At 31.4% G+C, this 19,659-nt stretch overlaps 1 protein-coding gene across 3 annotated transcripts; it reads left to right on the top strand.

The window, feature by feature from the left end:
- Positions 1-12,106: 12,106 nt before the first annotated feature.
- LOC139872111 (pentatricopeptide repeat-containing protein At1g26460, mitochondrial) lies at positions 12,107-18,742 on the top strand. Of its 3 annotated transcripts, XR_011766873.1 has the most exons (8): positions 12,107-12,830; positions 13,900-14,131; positions 15,718-16,200; positions 16,286-16,492; positions 16,579-16,716; positions 17,011-17,243; positions 18,014-18,356; positions 18,445-18,742. XR_011766873.1 is itself a non-coding variant. In XM_071859925.1 (7 exons), exons 1-6 carry the CDS (start codon positions 12,211-12,213, stop codon positions 17,194-17,196), a joined length of 1,866 nt encoding a protein of 621 aa, XP_071716026.1. In that variant the 5' UTR covers positions 12,107-12,210; the 3' UTR covers positions 17,197-17,224; positions 18,014-18,412. The 3 variants fall into 3 exon arrangements, 2 of the variants coding, with proteins under 2 accessions (XP_071716026.1, XP_071716025.1); XM_071859925.1 differs by lacking the exon at positions 18,445-18,742 and having other exon boundaries at positions 17,011-17,224; positions 18,014-18,412; XM_071859924.1 differs by lacking the exon at positions 18,445-18,742 and having other exon boundaries at positions 18,014-18,410.
- Positions 18,743-19,659: the final 917 nt, after the last annotated feature.

Genomic DNA, 19,659 nt, shown 5'->3' with positions numbered 1-19,659 from the left:
TGATTTCGATGTAACATATTTGTATTGTAAACCATTATGTAATGGTCGTGTGTAAACAGGATATTTTAGATTATCATTATTTGATAATCTACGTAAAGCTTTTTAAACCTTTATTTATGAAATAAAGGTTATGGTTTGTTTTAAAAATGAATGCAGTCTTTGAAAAACGTCTCATATAGAGGTCAAAACCTCGCAACGAAATCAATTAATATGGAACATTTTTAATCAATAAGAACGGGACATTTCATAGGTAATACCCGAGGAATATTTAGATTTCATATTAATAAGTTACACTGTACATTCTTCGAATCTGATTCAACAGTCATTTACGATCCTACTTACATCCATCGATATACATATCCGTTCACCACAGAATAACCATTTTCATTCAATTTCATGTTTGGATTTTGACCTATCAGAATCCGACAAGTGGCATAATGAAGAAAAATTTGACAAAATAAAATTTGTTAGAAACAAACAAATTAACTATGAGAAATTTTGTTAAGAATCCACGCTAACAAAATCCTAGCTAACTGTTCCTAGCTAACTGTTAATTCCTTATTGTACATTTAATTATCGCAATTTATTTTATCGCATTTAATTCTCGCAATTTTATTTATTGTCATTTACATTCTGTTATTTATTTTACGCACTTTATTTATCGTCATTTAAATACTGTTATTTACGCATTTTAAATATCGGGACACGTATACAAGGTTTTGACATATCATATCGACGCATCTATATATATTATTTGGAATAACCATAGACACTCTATATGCAGTAATGATAGAGTTAGCTATACATGGTTGAGGTTGATTCTCAAATAATATATATAATTTGAGTTGTGATCGAGTCTGAGACATGTACACGGGTCACAATACGTATTAATTAATTCGAATATTATATATTAAACTATATATGAATTATTGGACTGTTAATTGTGGACTATCGACTGTGGACTAATAGCATTGGACAATTAAAATGAATTAAAATATTGATTATAACATATGAAACTAAACAATTCTTCAAGTTTGCCACTTGATTTTATCTTAAATCTCATTTGTATCTTGACAATTACAATCTGCGTTCAAATCTTTCATGATTCTTGAAAACACCTCAATCGAGAGGATGAACCAACCGCACTTCATCTACAGAAAGAAAGATTGATGCGTATAGTTATGCACCTGAAAACTCTCGGAAACTGAGTAAACGTTTAACGCGTAGCTATGCTAATTCCTTTAGCATTATTATTACCGAAAATAACTTTGCAATCTCTTTCCAAATTAGTCAATTTTGTCACAGATCCAGCAAGTCAACTTCAACTTTTTATTCGAAACAACCTTATTATAACCTTGATATATATGTGTGCTCTTTTATTGTTACCGGGGAACCTTTTATATTCCACTATAGTACCATCAGCGTTTAATCATAAAAAAAACACAATTCTCCTGAAACCACCTCGGATTGATAATCGATGATTCAAATATCGTAGCATTAAATGTAGAGGAAACAGAAAAATAGTAGATGGTCTAAACGGCCAAAAGTTTGATGATAAAGAAGGGAGTGTTAGGAACGCTCGATAGAAAATTTGGTACAGAAAAACAGATTAAGCAAACCATGAAGGGGACCAAGGCCAAATACAAAGACCATACCATATATTCAAAGAAACCAGGTAATTCTGGATCCGATGAAATCTTCAATGAATATCTTTCTCCGTACTCATGTTAAAATCTTGCGAAAAATCTTTCTTCATCAACCATCGAACTTAGAAATTCCAAAATATCATCATAAATATCTTCGATATTTCTGAAGATATTTTCATAAATATCCTCGTCCGAAATTATTTATCTCTTCGTGCTATCTATATTACATCATAAAGGAAACTACTTTAGTTTCTAAATTCTTTAAAATTCGAATTTGAATTATGAGTGATTTTGAAGTAGTGTTGGAAATTGATGCATGAGTTAGTATAATATAATGACACTTGATCAACGTGATTATATTACAGTAAGTCATGCTGAGTTTCTAATGAAACGTGATGATTCACATATCATAACATCATCATGTGTCATGTTACACGACTCTTACATTTTACTTAATCTCCAAACATATCAAGAACATAGTTTCTTAACAATTCTATCTTTTCTCTTGAACTCTGGCAATTTAACCAATCAAGATCGTGCTATTACAATTTCTTTCATAGAACATTAACTATGTTCATTCCGAAATTCATATCTACGAATTCTGGACTATTATTCGCTTGACTTAAAGTCGGAAAGAAAAACATAAGCATGGAGCTCTGAAATTTAAGGGAAAGTATAAAGCTCGACAATAACACTTAAATTACAAATCGTGTATATCAATACGTATTGCAACGTAAAGACACGGGAGAATTAAAAATACTATAACCCCAAGATAATAATAGAAGAAGATGAATTCCTCCGGTGGTAGATGAAAAAAGAGAAGGATTGATATGAAAGTCAGGAATATATCCAGAATTAAAACTGGATGAAGCATATTGACTGATGATTTGGAAATATGAATTAAAGTATAGAAAATGGAAGTGGTGGAAAATAATGGAACTGAAAAAGTTTAAATTATAATGGAAATATCAGACGGAGTAATCGAGGCAGATCACCGTATTTAATTATAGAGATCATAATTTCCTTACTCGCCGAAGAATCAAATCTTTTAGATTTCGAAGATTTTCTTTAAATCCCCTGAATTCCGGAATTCAACCATGACTAGTCAAAAGTTATGATGAAACTTGTCTTTCTCATTTCACTATTTTGTGACAGCTTCACTCGTACACTTTACATAATCGAATCATTTCATTTGTACTACTCAGTAATGATAAACCTCTATTTTATCAACTCATATTCGTCATGAAAACATTCTTATCGTTAACCATGATGACCTCAATCAAATTTCGGGACAAAATTTCTTTAACGGGTAGGTACTGTGATGTCCCGGAAATTTCCAATCAAATTTAAACTTAATCTTTATATAATTCCGACACGATAAGCAAAGTCTGTAATGTTGAGTCTCGAAAATTTTGGAAAACTATGTTCATATATTCAAATTACCCTTTGACTATCTCCGACGATTCACGAACAACTATTTGTAAATAGGTATGTATATATTTAAATAAATATATATATATGATTTGAAATAAAATTTATGATGTAATTGTTAGAAATTAATTATGTAAAAATAATAATTTTATTTAAAACATATCTGTATACAAATAAATTATATATAAAATAATAATAATAAATATTAAATAATTGTAATATTTATTGATGTTCCGATTGATATTAAGCAAGTTAAATTCAAACTGATATTATTTTAAAATAAACGGTGATCCGAAAATGAGTTCTATAAATTTTAGGCTTATTAAAGATATATTTAGGAACCATTTGTTGAATTTTAAAACTTTCCATATTTTACTTAGGGTTGGGAGTGAATAATTGATGTAATTTTTATTTAATAGTTAATGCTCTAATTTTATACCATAATGACCAAAATAAATAAATATAGTTAATTTAAAAATATGGGATTTTTCTGAAGACTTTTATCCGCCCCTGATTTAACAACGGAGTACGAAATCCGGTCCGTGAAAGAAAATATCAAACTATGATTGAGGCGGCTAAGTGGTGACACATTTTTCTCTGATTACCCACATGATCAGTATATTATTATTATTATAATTATTATATATATTTTAAATCATATTATATATCTTCTACTTTTACATATATATATATATATTAATGGAGTTCACATTTATATATGGCAACCATCTTCAACCATTCCATATTGATCAATTCAAACACCACCTACAACACCAACCAAACCCTCTTATTGTTATTCTTATTCGAAAATCACCCAAACCATCAACCTATTCATAGACAAAACCACACTATGACTATCTTCTTCTACAACTAATTTAATTAGTCTTTGTTTAAACTATAAACACACCCAAAAACCGGCATCAATTACAACTAACTGTTATTATTTTGTTGTTGTTTTAAACCATCACCATACACCACCATACACCACCGTCGACCACAACTTCATCACCATCCATTACAACCTCCGGTCACCATCACCAAACGCTCACCACTACCGTAGGCTTCTATTTATTGTTAACCGTTTACGAATTAAAGTTGTCGAGCTGCTATTTTGATCAGACTCAGATCACATGTAAATCTTCATTAAACCGTCATTATTGTTGTTCTCATGTATTCAAAATCACTCACAATCCACCACGGTAGAACACCTTCCTTCCTTCGGTTTTGATCGACTACCACACACCACGCTCACCTCCTCAACCGTACACCTTCGGCCAGTGTCACCACCTTCTACCATGTACCACCACAACTCTCTCTCTCTCTCTCTCTCTCTCTCTCTCGTTCTCTCTCTCTCTCATGTTTACGTCTAAAGAACATCACCAAACCATCGAACTAATACGTTTATCTTTTCAATCATGACCCACCACCAAAACCCACATTGAACTTACTACTCTAATTGAATGGGTATTACTATCGTACTCACCTATATCTATGTTATTTTTTTTTTAAATTTCCATCTGCTACAACTACCAGATCATTACATATTACTCAAACTATTGCTATTCATTCAGTTTTTATTCGAGAATCATCATCATCGAAACCTACTATAGATCGGATCATTGCCTCATTTATATGAATCGTTCGGTTTATGTGGATATTTGGTTGATTGTAAGCCACCAAAACGAAACCCACTAAATTTCTGCTATTCGTTTATACCTACTGTTATAGCAACGATGGTTATAATAATTGATAAATGGTGAAGTGATGATGATAAGCATTTATATTGATGCTATGGTAATAAGTCGATGATGATAATAATATTTTAATGATGATGATGGGATGCAGTAAGAATAAGAATGAATAAAGGTGATAATGATACGAGGATTGAGGTGATATTGTTTTATTTCCAGTCAAACCTCACACTATATAATCCATCGAGCTAATGTAAAGAAACGTATGGGCTGCCAGGTTTGTTGGGCCACGAAATTGTTTTGCTAATTGGGTTTCAATACAATTAAATGTTGGGCTTATAAGATTTCAGTTGGGCCGATGTATTTTGGACTAGGAAATAGATAAATGACGATGATATGGGCTATAAGCTTGGAATTCGGTATTAAAACAGATAAACTAGACGGATCAAATGGTTTGGGGTGTTGCGGGTGAGCGAGAGGTCGTGGGTTCGAGCCCGGGCATGGGCAGTTATTTTTTTTTTGGAACTTGTTTTATTAAGGTAGCACTTTTATTATTTTTTTATTATTACTATCATTATCATTATTATTATTATTATTATTATTATTATTATTATTATTATTATTATTATTATTATCATTATTATTAATTAAAATTGTCATCTTATTAAGATTACCATTATTAGTAAAAGTATTATTATTATTATTATTATTATTATTATTATTATTATCATTATCAAGATTTTATATATTATTATCATCATTTTTACTGACATTACTATTATTTATTATTATTATTAGTATCCTTATTTTTATAAAAATATTACAACTTTTTATTATAAATATTATTTTACCTAATAAAGTAATAGTTATATAAAAACATATCTTAATATTATCATATATATATATATATATATATATATATATATATAAAAACTTAATACATTTTATAATATAAAGATATTAATCTTAATACATTTTATAATATAAATAAACTTAGTCGATTAAATGTGATAGGTGTTAATATATATGAATAATATAGGTTCGTGAATCCGAGGACAACCCTACACTTGTTCAATATCGTCATATGTATTTTACTACAAAATACAATAGGTGAGTTCATTTGATTCTGTTTTACTCTTTACATTTTTGGGACTGAGAATACATATGCTGTTTTTATAACTGTTTTGTTAAATGCTTTTGAAATATATGTTGAACTGCGAATACATGAAATACTTTTATAACTGTTTTACGAAATAGACACAAGTAATCAAAACTACATTCTATGGTTGAATTATCGAAATCGAATGTGCCCTTTTTATCATGTCCGATGTTTTCCCGGAATGATGGCGAATTTATCATGTCCGATGTTTTCCCGGAATGATGGCGAATTTATCATGTACGATGTTTTTCCGGAATGATGGCGAATTTATCATGTCCGAAGTTTTCCCGGAATGATGGCGAATTTATCATGTCCGATGTTTTCCCGGAATGATGGCGAATTTATCATGTCCGAAATTTTCCCGGAATGATGGCGAATTTATCATGTCCGAAGTTGTCCCGGAATGATGAGAATATTCAATATGCAACTTGTTAAGGTCGATTACCAGGTGTTCAATCCATATGAATGAATTTTATGCATGACGTTTATGGGAAATGGGAATATTAAATCTTGTGGTCTATTAAAATGATGAATTTTATTGTTTACGATAAACCTATGAACTCACCAACCTTTTGGTTGACACTTGAAAGCTATTCTCAGGTATGAAAGAAATCTTCCGCTGTGCATTTGCTCATTTTAGAGATATTACTTGGAGTCATTCATGGCATATTTCAAAAGACGTTACATTCGAGTCATTGAGTTCATCAAGATTATTATTAAGTCAATTATAGTTGGATATATTATGAAATGGTATGCATGCCGTCAACTTTCGATGTAAAGAAAGTTTGTCTTTTAAAAACGAATGCAATATTGTAAAATGTATCATATAGAGGTCAAGTACCTCGCGATGTAATCAATTGTAATGTATTCGTCCAGATGGATTAGGACGGGTCGTTAGAGTTGGTATCAGCATCTTGTAACGCCACCGGAGGATTCCGTATGATTTTATATAATTGTTAATTGCTCTTGATTATGTTTAATTAAAGATCCATCGTTACTTATGCTTATTGATTAATTTAATTGCAAGTTTGTTAGTTGAATTAACGACAAGGGCCTGTTTACTTTTGAATTATTGGGCTGAGGTGTCCAAATAAATTATTCTGTCATTTTTGAAGGGTGTAACGACCCAGAAAATTTCGACCAAATTTAAACCTTAATCTTTATATGTTTCCGTCACGATAAGCAAAGTCTATAATGTTGAGTCTAGAAAGTTTGAAATCTATATTTAGGTAATCAAATACCCTTTGGCTATTTTCGACGATTCACGAACATTGATTTGTAAATAAATATTTATATATATATATATATTATATGAGTATAATTATAAGAACATATATAATATTTTGAATTGATAAAATATACTTTAATTAATTAAAATTTGTGTTGTTAAAATAAACATATATATTTATATACATACAATTATATAAAATATAGTTATATATAAAAATCTAAACTAATATAAGATAAAATTCAGATATTTATGTAAATAATAGATAAATAATACGGATATAAAACTGATTTATAGCTTTGGATTCTGTTTTCATTTTGTTTGCTGTTCAGCTCGTGAACTAGGGTCGTAGTCACTTTTCAGATTTCTTTTCTATTTATTCCTTGTTTCATTTATATCCACAAATGAATTTCATAAGTATGCATATAACTACTACTATCTTAGTGCTTATTTCCTATTCGAAGTTGTCAAAGATCAAATTGCCATTTAATTACGTTATAATAACCGTTCTTTTCATTCCTCTTTACCTATTAACCAAACCAAAACTTAAGGATCATTTTCTTCTATCTCTTTCTACTTGCATTCGAATACCATATTTACAGAACCTTTATCTAAAGATTTCACTTCATCATCATCACCACAATAACCCTAGCAAGCTACAACACCGGTTTCTTTTCCTGATTAACATCAAACCCGTTTTAAACACCGCCATCTATTATCATTATTTTGTTCCTTCATATTCCTGTTTGAAAACCGGAACACCACCAATCACCCACAACTATAAACGATCACCACATCTCTTTATCCCTCTTGCTTCGACAACCCACAACCCATCGGCAAACACCCATAACTCATCAAAACCCCTCACAACCAAGCCGAACCATTCTACTCCAACAGTAACATGAACTTCTAGTTATGGTACTGTTATGCAAAACCCATTTAAACACCACCATTTCATCACCCTACCACCGCCACCATAAATCACCATAACCCTACACCACTTTCATCACCACCTATGATCAACACCCACTTCAATCGATCACCACCACACTTCCCACCTCACCACTCGTGATCACCACAAACCACCACCTTGACCATAGAGACTATCGAGAGTGCTACTACTCTAGACCATCTTCACCGTGTAAACCCATCACCATCGTGAACCATAAACCACCATTTTTTTTTCGTTGCTCGAACCACTAAACCATCATCTTCTCCATGAAATCACCCCTTCTTCAACCATGAACCGTCACCTTAACACCTGCAGTTTCGTTACTGTTTCAGTTCAAAATACCACCAAACCATCCTTGTTTCTATTACTCGTTTCCTTGGTACCACTACTCGTTAACTGCTATTGCAGTTGTTACTGTTAATAGCTGATTTAAACAGCCTGCAAACCACCATCGAACCTTGTTAATTGTTTCTGTTTTGCTGCACATCGCTACTATGTTTATATTTTTTTTCTCGAGCATAATTAATAAGGCTTGTGAAAATGCAAAGATGTTGGTAAAGTAAAGGTGATAAGAAACAATGATATTAAATGATATGATAGTGAGCTGTAAAGTAGAACATGATGTGTTTGTTGTGTATATCTTCAAACGAACCCCACATACACAATCAATTATTTCTGACTTCTTCAAATACAACTTTAAATAATTTAACTTGGGTCACTTTCGGGCTTCTGTTTTATTTTTGTCGAGCAACCTGAGGAAACCAAACAGCCCACGAGACTTAATTTGGATGTTAATTGGTTTACCGAATTGGGTTTCCTAAACTGTTAAAACATGGGCCATAACATACAAGCCAAAAATCGTTTTCTGGTTCCTTCTTGGCAACGACAACAAACACGCCACATTAAATTGTTGTTGATGGCATTATATTAATGTGATGATGATGGGTTATAGTGATAATCATGATACATGATAAGCAAGATGATGATAGTTAAGATGATGGTGATGAGGAGGTTGTGATATGATAATAACGGGTTAAAAGAATAAATGGTATGAATTGAAACAGAAAATAAGTAACGAGGCTTTAGTTTCGGAGTATTATCGGGGTTAATGGGACGTCGTGGGTTCGAGTCCCTGTTTGTCAAATTCTTTTTGGAAAAGCTGCTAAAGGTAGAATACTCATTATTTTTATTACTACTATTATTATTATTATTACTAGTATTATCATAAAATTATCATTCTTTATAAAAATTATCATTTTTTTTAATTATTATTATTAAAAAAAATATTGTTATTAAAATTATCACTTTTATAAATATTATCATTAAAAATATTATTTCAATATTATTATTATTTTTAACCTTATTATTATTATTGTCATTATTATTATAATTACTATTATTAGTAGTATTATTATTATTATCATAAAAGATACAACTTCTCATTTATTATTTAATAATATTATTTTATCAAATAACTACACTTAATACATAAAACTGAACTATATTTCTATTTAACATACATAAATTTAATATTTATGAAACATATGAGTTATTAACACAAAGAAAATAAAAATATATAAATTATTCTATTTCAATTATATGTGTTAATATATATACTTGATATAGGTTCGTGAATCCGAGACCCACCCTATATTTGTTCAATGACGATATATGTATTTTTACTACAAAATACATTAGGTGAGTATATAGTCCCACTTTTAAACTCTAAATATTTCGGGATGAGAATACATGTATTTTATGTTTTACGATATGGACACAAGTAACTGAAAAATATATTCTACGTTGAGTTGTACCACTGGCATACTTCCCTGTAGCTTGGTAACTATTATTTACAGCGGTATTGTAAACGCGAATCCTGTTGATAGATCTATCGGGCCTGACAACCCCAACCGGACTGGACGACCAGTATTCAACGGTTGCACAGTACTTCGTTTCGTGACTACACTTGGTACGGTGTAGTAAGATTTCATAATAAAGGGAATATGCGACGTGATTAAATGTTAAGTATGGTTACCAAGTGCTCAACCACTTAGAATATTTTTATTAAAATGTTTATATATAAAATCTTGTGTTCCATTGTTATAACGCTGCTAGCATCAAACCTATATATCTCACCAACTTTATGTTGACGTTTTAAAGCATGTTATTCTCAGGTACGAATTAAGTCTTCCGCTGTGCATTTGCTCATGTTAAGGACATATCTTGGAATCGATCATTGCAATGGAACCAAATGTTGATGACTTCGTCCAGGAGGATTAGGACGGGTTGTTACAAAGGGTGTTTACTTTCTGCTCATTCACTAATTCCACCTGAGTGAGTGGATGTCTGGCTCACCTTCAAAAGCCATGTCCTCCCCATATAGCAATCCTATTTCCTTCGTTACCCTCGGATCTTCTTTTCTTTATTTCTCTCATCTTCTTTCTTCATCATTTTCTTCTTTTTTCATCTTCTTTATTTATCCACAGATCTTGGAAGATGGCATGACAAAAGTTAATTTATATTTATTCATCAAAATAAAAAACCCCTTTTACGTTAATCATCAAGAAAAATATCCACAAATCTTTGAATAATTTTCCACCGCCGTACTCACGTATCTACCATCGTCACCTGCTTGTGATCGGTACCAGTGGTGTTTTTGGTGGTTTGGTTGAAGAAATTGATGTAATTATTGTTTTCTTGAAAAATACAATTTGATTGTGTTTTAGGGTTTATTTTATTTCTTAATTTCTGGATGTTGTGAAGAAGAAAGTAAAGGAGATTGGAGTTTTTGTTTAATATCAAAGTGAAATAAAATTGTGGATGTCGTCAAATTGAGCTTTCAGAAATTTTTTATTGGGTTTTATCCTCATTATATTGATATATTTATTTATTATATTTATTATTTTGAATATATTTGTTTCTTTCAATATTAATTTTATTTTATTTTATTAGCCATATTTCGATGAATATAGGCTTGATTGCATTTTGTGTTTGGTTATTAAATAAAATTTGTGTTAAAAGTGTTCATAAGATGCTGTTAATAATTTAGAACAATACTTATATAATTTGATGAGCGATCAAATATAGTTTCTAACTAATTAAAATTATATAGTTATATAATTAAGGATAAAATAGTCTTTTTTATCATTCAGTTTGTTTATTCAGCACAAAAAGTAAACAACATTATACTTTCAGTGATTAACTGATATAGTCAGTTTATATCCATACTGCCATCTATATCCATATATGACTTAATGGAAAAAAAAGTAAACAGCCCAAGTTAGTGAAATTGATAAGCTTTTCTAGGTTATTGAAAGATAATTTGGATATTGTTAAGTTGCATGCGAGACACCAGTGTAATTAGACAATAGTAATTCAATTTATTAATTAGATAAAGTAATTGTGAGGTTAAGTAGAGACACCGAATTAACCTGTAATTGAATTATAATCTTGAGCGATTAAAATTAATTGATTGTGTTCTTCAATTGTGTGAGCGAAACCAGCGTTATTGATTATACTTTCATATTAAACTTGGTAGTTTAGGTGAGGGACATGTCAAATCAAATCACATGTGATTGAAAAAAAAGTTGAGAAAAAAGAAAAATTAGAAAACTTTTTTCAATCACATGTGATTGGATTTGACATGCTAAATTTAAAAAATATATATTTCAAAAAAAAATTTCAATTTTTTTTTTAATTTTTTGAATTTTTCTTTTAATCACATGTGATTGTCGCGTCACATGTTGAGCTCTGATTAGTCCTTTGAATTTCAAGCAAATGGTTGGATTTAAGGGATTACAACTCTTAATTTTAATTTAATCAATATCAATATCAATCAATATCAATATCAATATAATAATAATAATAATAATTAATTATTAGTAATTATTAATTATAATATTAATAATACAAGAAACAGGAAATTCATAAAACATGATATATTTACTAAAAACATCGTTACATTTTTAAACAAGAAGAAACACACTCATATTTATCCCGATCTAACCATTTCACCCTCTCATTTACCCCATCAAAACAACCCTAAAAACACCAGCCACACCCCTACACTCTCTGATCACAGACAAAACCAAAACCTCAAAGAAATGGTATCAATGGCGATCTTAACTCGTAAATTAACACCTTTTTGTAAAACCCTAAGCCCTAAATTCATTACAACCTACACCTTTCTCTCACAAGAACCACAATTAGCTGAACCACAACCACCACCACCACCGCCGTCGTCTTCCGCCGTCCCGCTACCACCAAATCCGGCAACCGGCAGCCCACTCTACAACGAGAACTGGCGAAACCCTAACCCTAATTTCTCATCATCCACGTCACCATCTCTAATTCCCCTAGGATTTGCACAACAGCAGCCTTCAGCAGGAATAGAAGCACTTTCACAAACCCTAGATGGTGACGCAATCATGAATTTGTTTGCTGATTGGATGACGTCACAAAATTGGTCTGATATGAAGAAATTGTTTGAGTATTGGATCAGGTCATTAGATGGTAATGGGAAACCTAATAAACCTGATGTGAGTTTATATAATCATTATTTAAGGGCTAATTTAATGATGGGTGCTTCTGCTGGTGAACTATTGGATTTTGTTTCACAAATGGATGATTATAACATTGTGCCGAATACAGCTTCGTTTAATTTGGTACTTAAGGCCATGTATGAGGCTAAAGAGTCTGAAGCTGCTGTTAAATTAATCGATCGGTTAGTTGTTGTTGATGATTATTTACCTTTTCCTTACATTGTTGTTTAGTGTTTTGATCATGTATTCATGAAAGCTTTAGTTATGTAGTGTAAATTAGTGTGTGTGTATATATATGTATATAGGGAAGCTACTACAAATTGAAAAGATGTTAAATGAATAATAGGTTCAGGTTTTTAGGAATGATACGTACATACATTCGAAGTATAATGTGTTTGCAGTTGAAAAGAGATTTTCATGCAAACAACCTATAACCATAAACAGTCAATCGTTACAGCTTTGATAAATCTTAAGCTTAATACAAATGTTAAATGTAGGCCACCCATTATGACCCGTTTACAACACGTTTACGTGACCAACTTGTTTGACCGATTTAGATAAAAGAGCTAAATGGGTCATGTCCAGGTCAAGTGGCTTCAACCCATCATCAAGAATAACAGGCCCTGTTAGAGTTGGGTGATTCTAACCCGCTGACGCAATCCTGACACCAATTGCACCCTTAATTATAAACTTGTGATTTGTTGAAGTGGCATCAAGTATTGTATTAGTCCAATATTCCTCTACATACATGTGAAAATATAAAAGAATACTTTCCAACTAGGATACAACAAACGAATGCCGTTGAAGGAGATAACAAGTGTCCCACTTATTAATCAACGCAATTGCTTGCTATTCAGTAGACGAATTGTTATCTACATTTTTCTTTGTCTTACTACATGAATGTTTTTAACAACAAAATAAAGAAATACTTTGGTTACCAACTGAATGTTTCTTTCACTAAGTTCTTCCAATTGGTGTATAACCTCTTTTTAAAGTTTTGCAAGTACTCTGTTTCTGTAAAAAAGTGTATTGTATAATGGTAATGATCTTTACTTTATTATTTGATATTTTATTTAAACTCTTGGAGGTAAAAGACATAACATATACCACTTTTGACTTATGATTGATCAGTGAGATTCTGTGACGTGTTTATTGAAGTGAGTTACTTGCTATTTTATAATAAAGGGAGACTATTCTATGTTTTACAATACGATTTACCGTGTTATAATTGGATCTTATTGCGTGTATTAGGATGCTCGTGACGGGAAAGGAATTAAAGGGTGCTATGCCTGATGATGAATCTTATCACCTGGTTGTTCGGTTGCTGCTATCTCAAAATCAGATTGATGATGCATTAAAGTACATCGACTTAACCTTAAAATCAGGCTATATGTTGTCACTTGATGCATTCACTGCATGTGTGAGGAGCTGTCTTATTGCGGGAAGGCTCGATACGTTAGTATTAATTATCGAGAGATGCAAGGTATGTTTTTTGCCCTCTTGGAATTGTAGTTGTAATATATTCTAAATTTGGCAGTTTCAACTGATTAACTACTAAATTTGTCAATTATGTTATGTGTTATTTTGAATAAAATATTTAAGATTGCTACCTTTTCTCTGCTTATTAGCTTATTGCATTTTTCAAACATAATAAGACTATTGATCACTTATATCAGTGTATGTAGTAAGAGCTTATGCTTGCCGGCTTGCTTTGTGATGAAATAAGCACTTTTTTAATAATATTGAAGGTACTGTTAAAAATAAGCATACACTGGAATATAAGCATTCCCCAAAACCCCCTAATCTATTAAAAAAATAGTTTTATAGATAAGAAAAATGCTTAGTAGGAGCTAACTTTACTGGGTTAGAAGGCCCCCAAAGTGTATACTATATGCATAAAATCTTCGAAGCCATTCTGCTCAAAATATAAGATTATATTGATAAAAATTCTTCTTAAAACATTAAAGGGAAGGATATATGGGGAAGCGAGCATTTTTATCTGTAATATAATCGATGAATCTTAAAAAACACAATAAGGCTATTGATCACTTCTTTTAGTGTATGTAGGAAGCAGAGGCGAATCTACATATTAACCCGTGGGTCACGGGACACCACTAGTTTAAAATTTTTTAGTAGAATTACCCTTCAAATTTTATAGGACACCACTAAATTTAAATTGGTGACCCCATATAGTTTTCAAATCTGAAGTTTTTCTTTTAAATTGTATATGACACCACTAAATTTAACTACTCGGACTCCATATATTTTTCGAATATATAGTTTTTTTAAAGGTAGACTATCACTAAAATAGCATTTAAATATAATTAAACTGGAAAAAATTTCGGGACCCCATTGAATTGTAATGCTAGAATCGCCACTGGTAGGAAGAGCTTGTGCTTTTCGGCTTGCTTTGTGCTGACATAAGCACTTTTATATAAAAAAAACATTGAAAGTGCTGTTAAAAAATAAGCATACGCTGGAATATAAGCAATTCCAAACAGTAACACACCATTATGTATAAAAAATGTACTATAAGTTTGATAACTTTCCTAAAGGGAGCTAACTTTAAACTGTTAAAAGGCCCCTAAACTATATATTATATGCTTAAAATCTTTGAAGCCGTTCTACTAAAATTATAAGACTATATTGATAGAAAATAACTTGGGTAATTCTATTTAAAACACTAAGGGGAAGGATCTATGGGGAATCAAGCATTTTTATCTGTAATATCATCGATCGATGAATCTTAAACAAAAATATCATCCCGTAAATATATAGTTAAACGAGCATTTAATTTAATATTCATTAATGAATTATTGGCAAAAAAACATTGCTTTCCTACTTCCCTAAAAAAACTCTGTGAATCTTTTTCCAGAACACCATCCATGTGTTGTATATTTGACTGCAACTTGAAGTCTTCTTGGTCAATCCAACCCATATTAAAGTTGCCCTTTTTTAATCTGTTACCCAACCCAGATGACCACCCATATTGTTACCTCTGATATATTCCATGATGTTGACTTTTTTAATTTCACTTAATACAACTTTTTTTATTGCTCGTACTATCAGAAAATGGATCAAAACAAAGCCTTGTGTCCACCCTGGAACGTATGCAATAATATTATCGACGTTGCGACACAATCCGATAACAGCGAGTTGGCATTTTACGGTCTCGAGTTCATGGCAAGATGGATTGCTCGTGGAGAAATTGCAAGGCCACCTGTATTACTTTCTGTAGATGAGGGCTTAATAGTAAACGCACTAACGACGGCTGGCAGAAATTATAACACTAAACTGTTAGATGGCACATGGGCAATTCTTAAACGATCTTTACGCCAAAAAAAAGTCCCGAGTCCCGAATCTTACCTTGCAAAGATATTTGCATACTCTTCATTTGGGAATTTGCGAAAAGCTTTCAGTACACTGCATGAATTTGAAACGGCTTATAAAGATTCTCCTAAAGAAATGGAAGAAGATTTGTTTTCTCCGTTCACTACTTTATACCCATTGGTTGTTGCTTGCTCGAAGAATGGATTTGCAACTTTAGATACAGTATGTATAACAGATTTTCACTTTTAATTGACTTTTTTTTATTTACATTTTATATACATGACTTAAATTTTATTGTTTGATCTAGGTTTACTATCAATTGGAGAATTTGAGCCGTGCAGATCCTCCATACAAGTCTGTTGCTGCATTAAACTGTGTTATTTTAGGGTGTGCAAATATATGGGATGTTGATCGAGCATATCAAACTTTCAGCGCCATGGAGTCAAGTTTTGGGTTGACTCCTGATATTCATTCATTCAATGCTCTCTTGTGTGCTTTTGGGAAACTTCAGAAGGTTGATTCAAGTGTTATTTATGTATAAATTGTCTTGTATGGTTTATTATAAAAGTAATAATTTATAATTTATTTGTATTTTTGCAGAGAGATGAAGCCGTGAAAGTGCTTGAGCACTGTGTAAGTTTGGGTGTTAAGCCTAATGCAAAGTCATATGCTCTTCTAGTTGATGCTCATCTCATCAAGCGAGATATAAAAGCCGCACTTTCCACAATTGACGAAATGGTAATGACATGCCAAAAAATATTTTATTATATTTTATGTTCGGAAAAAAGAAGCATTAGTACGATAATAATCTAATTATATCGTTAAAAAGAGTGAGGTTGTATGCATTATAAGTGGACTGTGGTGGGCTTGTGTTCTGTTGGCATATTTATGTCAATATTTAATTTTAAACCATTTGACCTATTAGAGATTAAACACAACCCAAAATGAACCAATCATTCGTGAAGGATCAAAAACTGATACTGTTAATTATGTGCAAATTAAATCAAATTATGATATAATGTTATGATGCAGGTGGTTGCCGGATTTAAACCAACGAAGGAGATTCTGAAAAAGGTTCGGAGACGTTGTGTGCGAGAGATGGATTATGAAAGTAATGACAAAGTGGAGTCATTAGCAAAAGATTTTAAAATTCGCATGGGTACAGAGAACCGACGAGACATATTATTTAACCTTGAATTCAGTATGCAGTATGCATAAGAGGTAGTAGCACGCGACGCTCTGAAAAGTAAGGACCCTCATTTCAGGTACCTTTGTAGCTTAGCATGATATATGTTACTAGTACGTGCTGATAGCATATAGTTTTTCATCAAGGAGACTATATTTTTTATTCTTTAATTATGCTTTGACGTGTGCGTACCAAAGATCATGTCTTTTTAATCTATTTCGTAAATCTTTTTGGGGCATTTATTTTTTATTTTATTTTATTTATTTATTTATTTTTATTTATTTATTTTTTTTTTTTTTTGTGTATGACAAATCAATGACACCCATCAATAACATTTAAGTATGGGTCATTTGTCAATGACGGAGCTTGAAGAATCATATGAAGGGGCCGGCGAAGATCAAATGGTTTTAGCGTACAATATAAATTTTTAGTACGTTGGTGATATCACGGACAAGATAGGACCTCTCCCAGACGGGAGACAAAATAGATATCCGTAAGGACCGTAACCTTTTTGAGTTACGAGCGTTTGAACTTTTGAATCAAATGAATCTGAATCCGTATGTAAGAGATATGACCGAAACCGCGACATCTTACAAATTTTGCTAGCGTTCACCATTATGATCTTATGTCCTTCATATAGACTCTGATTTAATTGATCCAAAAACTCAAATGTTCATAACTCAGGACTACAAGTTTCATTTTTATTGCCGGGGGCACGATCCCTCCTTGCCCCTGAAAAGCTCCGTCCTTGTTATTTGGCTACTCTTATTTCTTAGAGTTTGGTTTAAATTGCAGTATTTTAAAATTTGACTATTTGATTTCAAGGGGCTTGTGAAAAATGTGTTGCAGGTATCGTCTAATGGCTTGGCGGCTCTTGCAATTTGACAGCGTGGCACGTGCCAAGTATATTTTTACAATTTGCAGAGTTCCCTAATCTGCTCTTGTGTTGGTCAGCTGGTGAGATCCTTGCACCAGTTTGAATTACTTGGTTTTTTGCTCTACTTTTATATGATTTTGTAGTAATGACTAATCAAGATGAAGTTTGTTGATTTTTCTGTTTTTTCGTATTATCTTTGTGCTTATCAAGAGGCGCAGTGAGGTTGATTAAGTTTTGCTAAATAAGCGTAGGGCGATACAAATCTGATATTCATGTTGCTTGTAGCATCATACTAATTTCTATTCAGTTTGATAGGTATTTTAATTTTAATGGCTAATTTAATAAGCACTCTTGTGTCAGTGCTATTATATGTCTCATATTTATTTTTACTTTTTTATGAAAGGCAAATATTTGGAATCAATGATGGGGAATAACTCACTCACACGATCATTTTTCACGCACACACGTGCTTTTGGGCGAAAACACGAACCGCATTACAGGGACCCGATCGTTAAACCATCCCGAGAGGCAGGCGGATCGGGGTGAAATCCTGAAATAAAAGTCGGTAAAACTTCCCCTGGGTCACTTCATAAACATGATTATATGTTTCATATTTAAATGGCATTAAGTAATAATCTCCTGTTCCTAATTCTATTGAAGACAATTTTTTGATGGTGAAATTCACACCAGTGAAATCTTTTATCGAGACTTGACCTATTGATCTTTAAACAGTTGGTAAAAATAATATACATATGCGAGTCCTTTTGTAGTTTGTACGTACTCTATATAATAATCATTATATATATATATATATATTATATTTATATTTATACTATATTATTATATCATTTATCATAATATAATTATGGGATAAAAAATGTTGCCATGTAAATTATGCATTATAAAGATTAGAAAAAAGTTGTATAATTTTTTGTATTTTTACCTAAAGTTTTTTTAGTAGGTAAAATGTTTTGCCATGAGAAGGCATCATTTAGATAGTTTTGAGAATTATTCTCATTACAACCCTAAAGGTTGTTAATAAAAAAAATCCAGACGTACATAATATTTTTGTATATTAACGGTAGTCATTCACTTTTGAGAATGAAATAATTACGGTCTCACTTAAAAACATCATAACTTTATGTATAAATTTAACTTTTTATGACTGGCTTTCATTAAAAAAAATTCTAGTTTTGAATATATTTTTTTGGAACAAAAGTTTTTTCTTAAGACTTATCCGACACACATAACATGATCACATAAAATATGCCATTTCCAATTGTATAAGTAGTCAACAAGTTTTTTTGAAGTCTAATTGAGGTTTATAAAGTGTTTAAACATAAAATATATATGATTTAATCATATATAATCATATATAGTTCTTTAAGTTGATGTGTCAAGTATGATTATGAAGAAGGATCAAATGAGAAGACATTATTTGTGAAAACATTTGAGTTTTAGCTGCATTAATCTAAACAAATTATCTATCTTGTTCCATTATAGTTTAAATTATCTATCTTGTTCCATTATAGTTTACCCTTTCTGGAGAATTCGTGTATGTTTCGATATCAAAAAGAAAATATAACGTGAATTAGCAGCAAACAGCGACGGAGCTTGA

This window comes from Rutidosis leptorrhynchoides, chromosome 10 (assembly GCF_046630445.1).
Source record: "Rutidosis leptorrhynchoides isolate AG116_Rl617_1_P2 chromosome 10, CSIRO_AGI_Rlap_v1, whole genome shotgun sequence".
NCBI classification, from domain to species: domain Eukaryota; kingdom Viridiplantae; phylum Streptophyta; class Magnoliopsida; order Asterales; family Asteraceae; genus Rutidosis; species Rutidosis leptorrhynchoides.
Note: the sequence above shows the minus strand (reverse complement) of the source record. Positions and strands in the feature narration are given on the sequence as shown.

Excerpts from the sequence above, each read along its gene's own strand:
- LOC139872111 (XM_071859925.1), top strand. The coding sequence starts at position 12,211 with ATGGTATCAATGGCGATCTTAACTCGTAAATTAACACCTTTTTGTAAA. Across the intron at positions 12,831-13,899 it reads GCTGTTAAATTAATCGATCG|GATGCTCGTGACGGGAAAGG; the intron begins GTTAGTTGTTGT and ends TGCGTGTATTAG. Across the intron at positions 16,201-16,285 it reads GATTTGCAACTTTAGATACA|GTTTACTATCAATTGGAGAA; the intron begins GTATGTATAACA and ends TGTTTGATCTAG.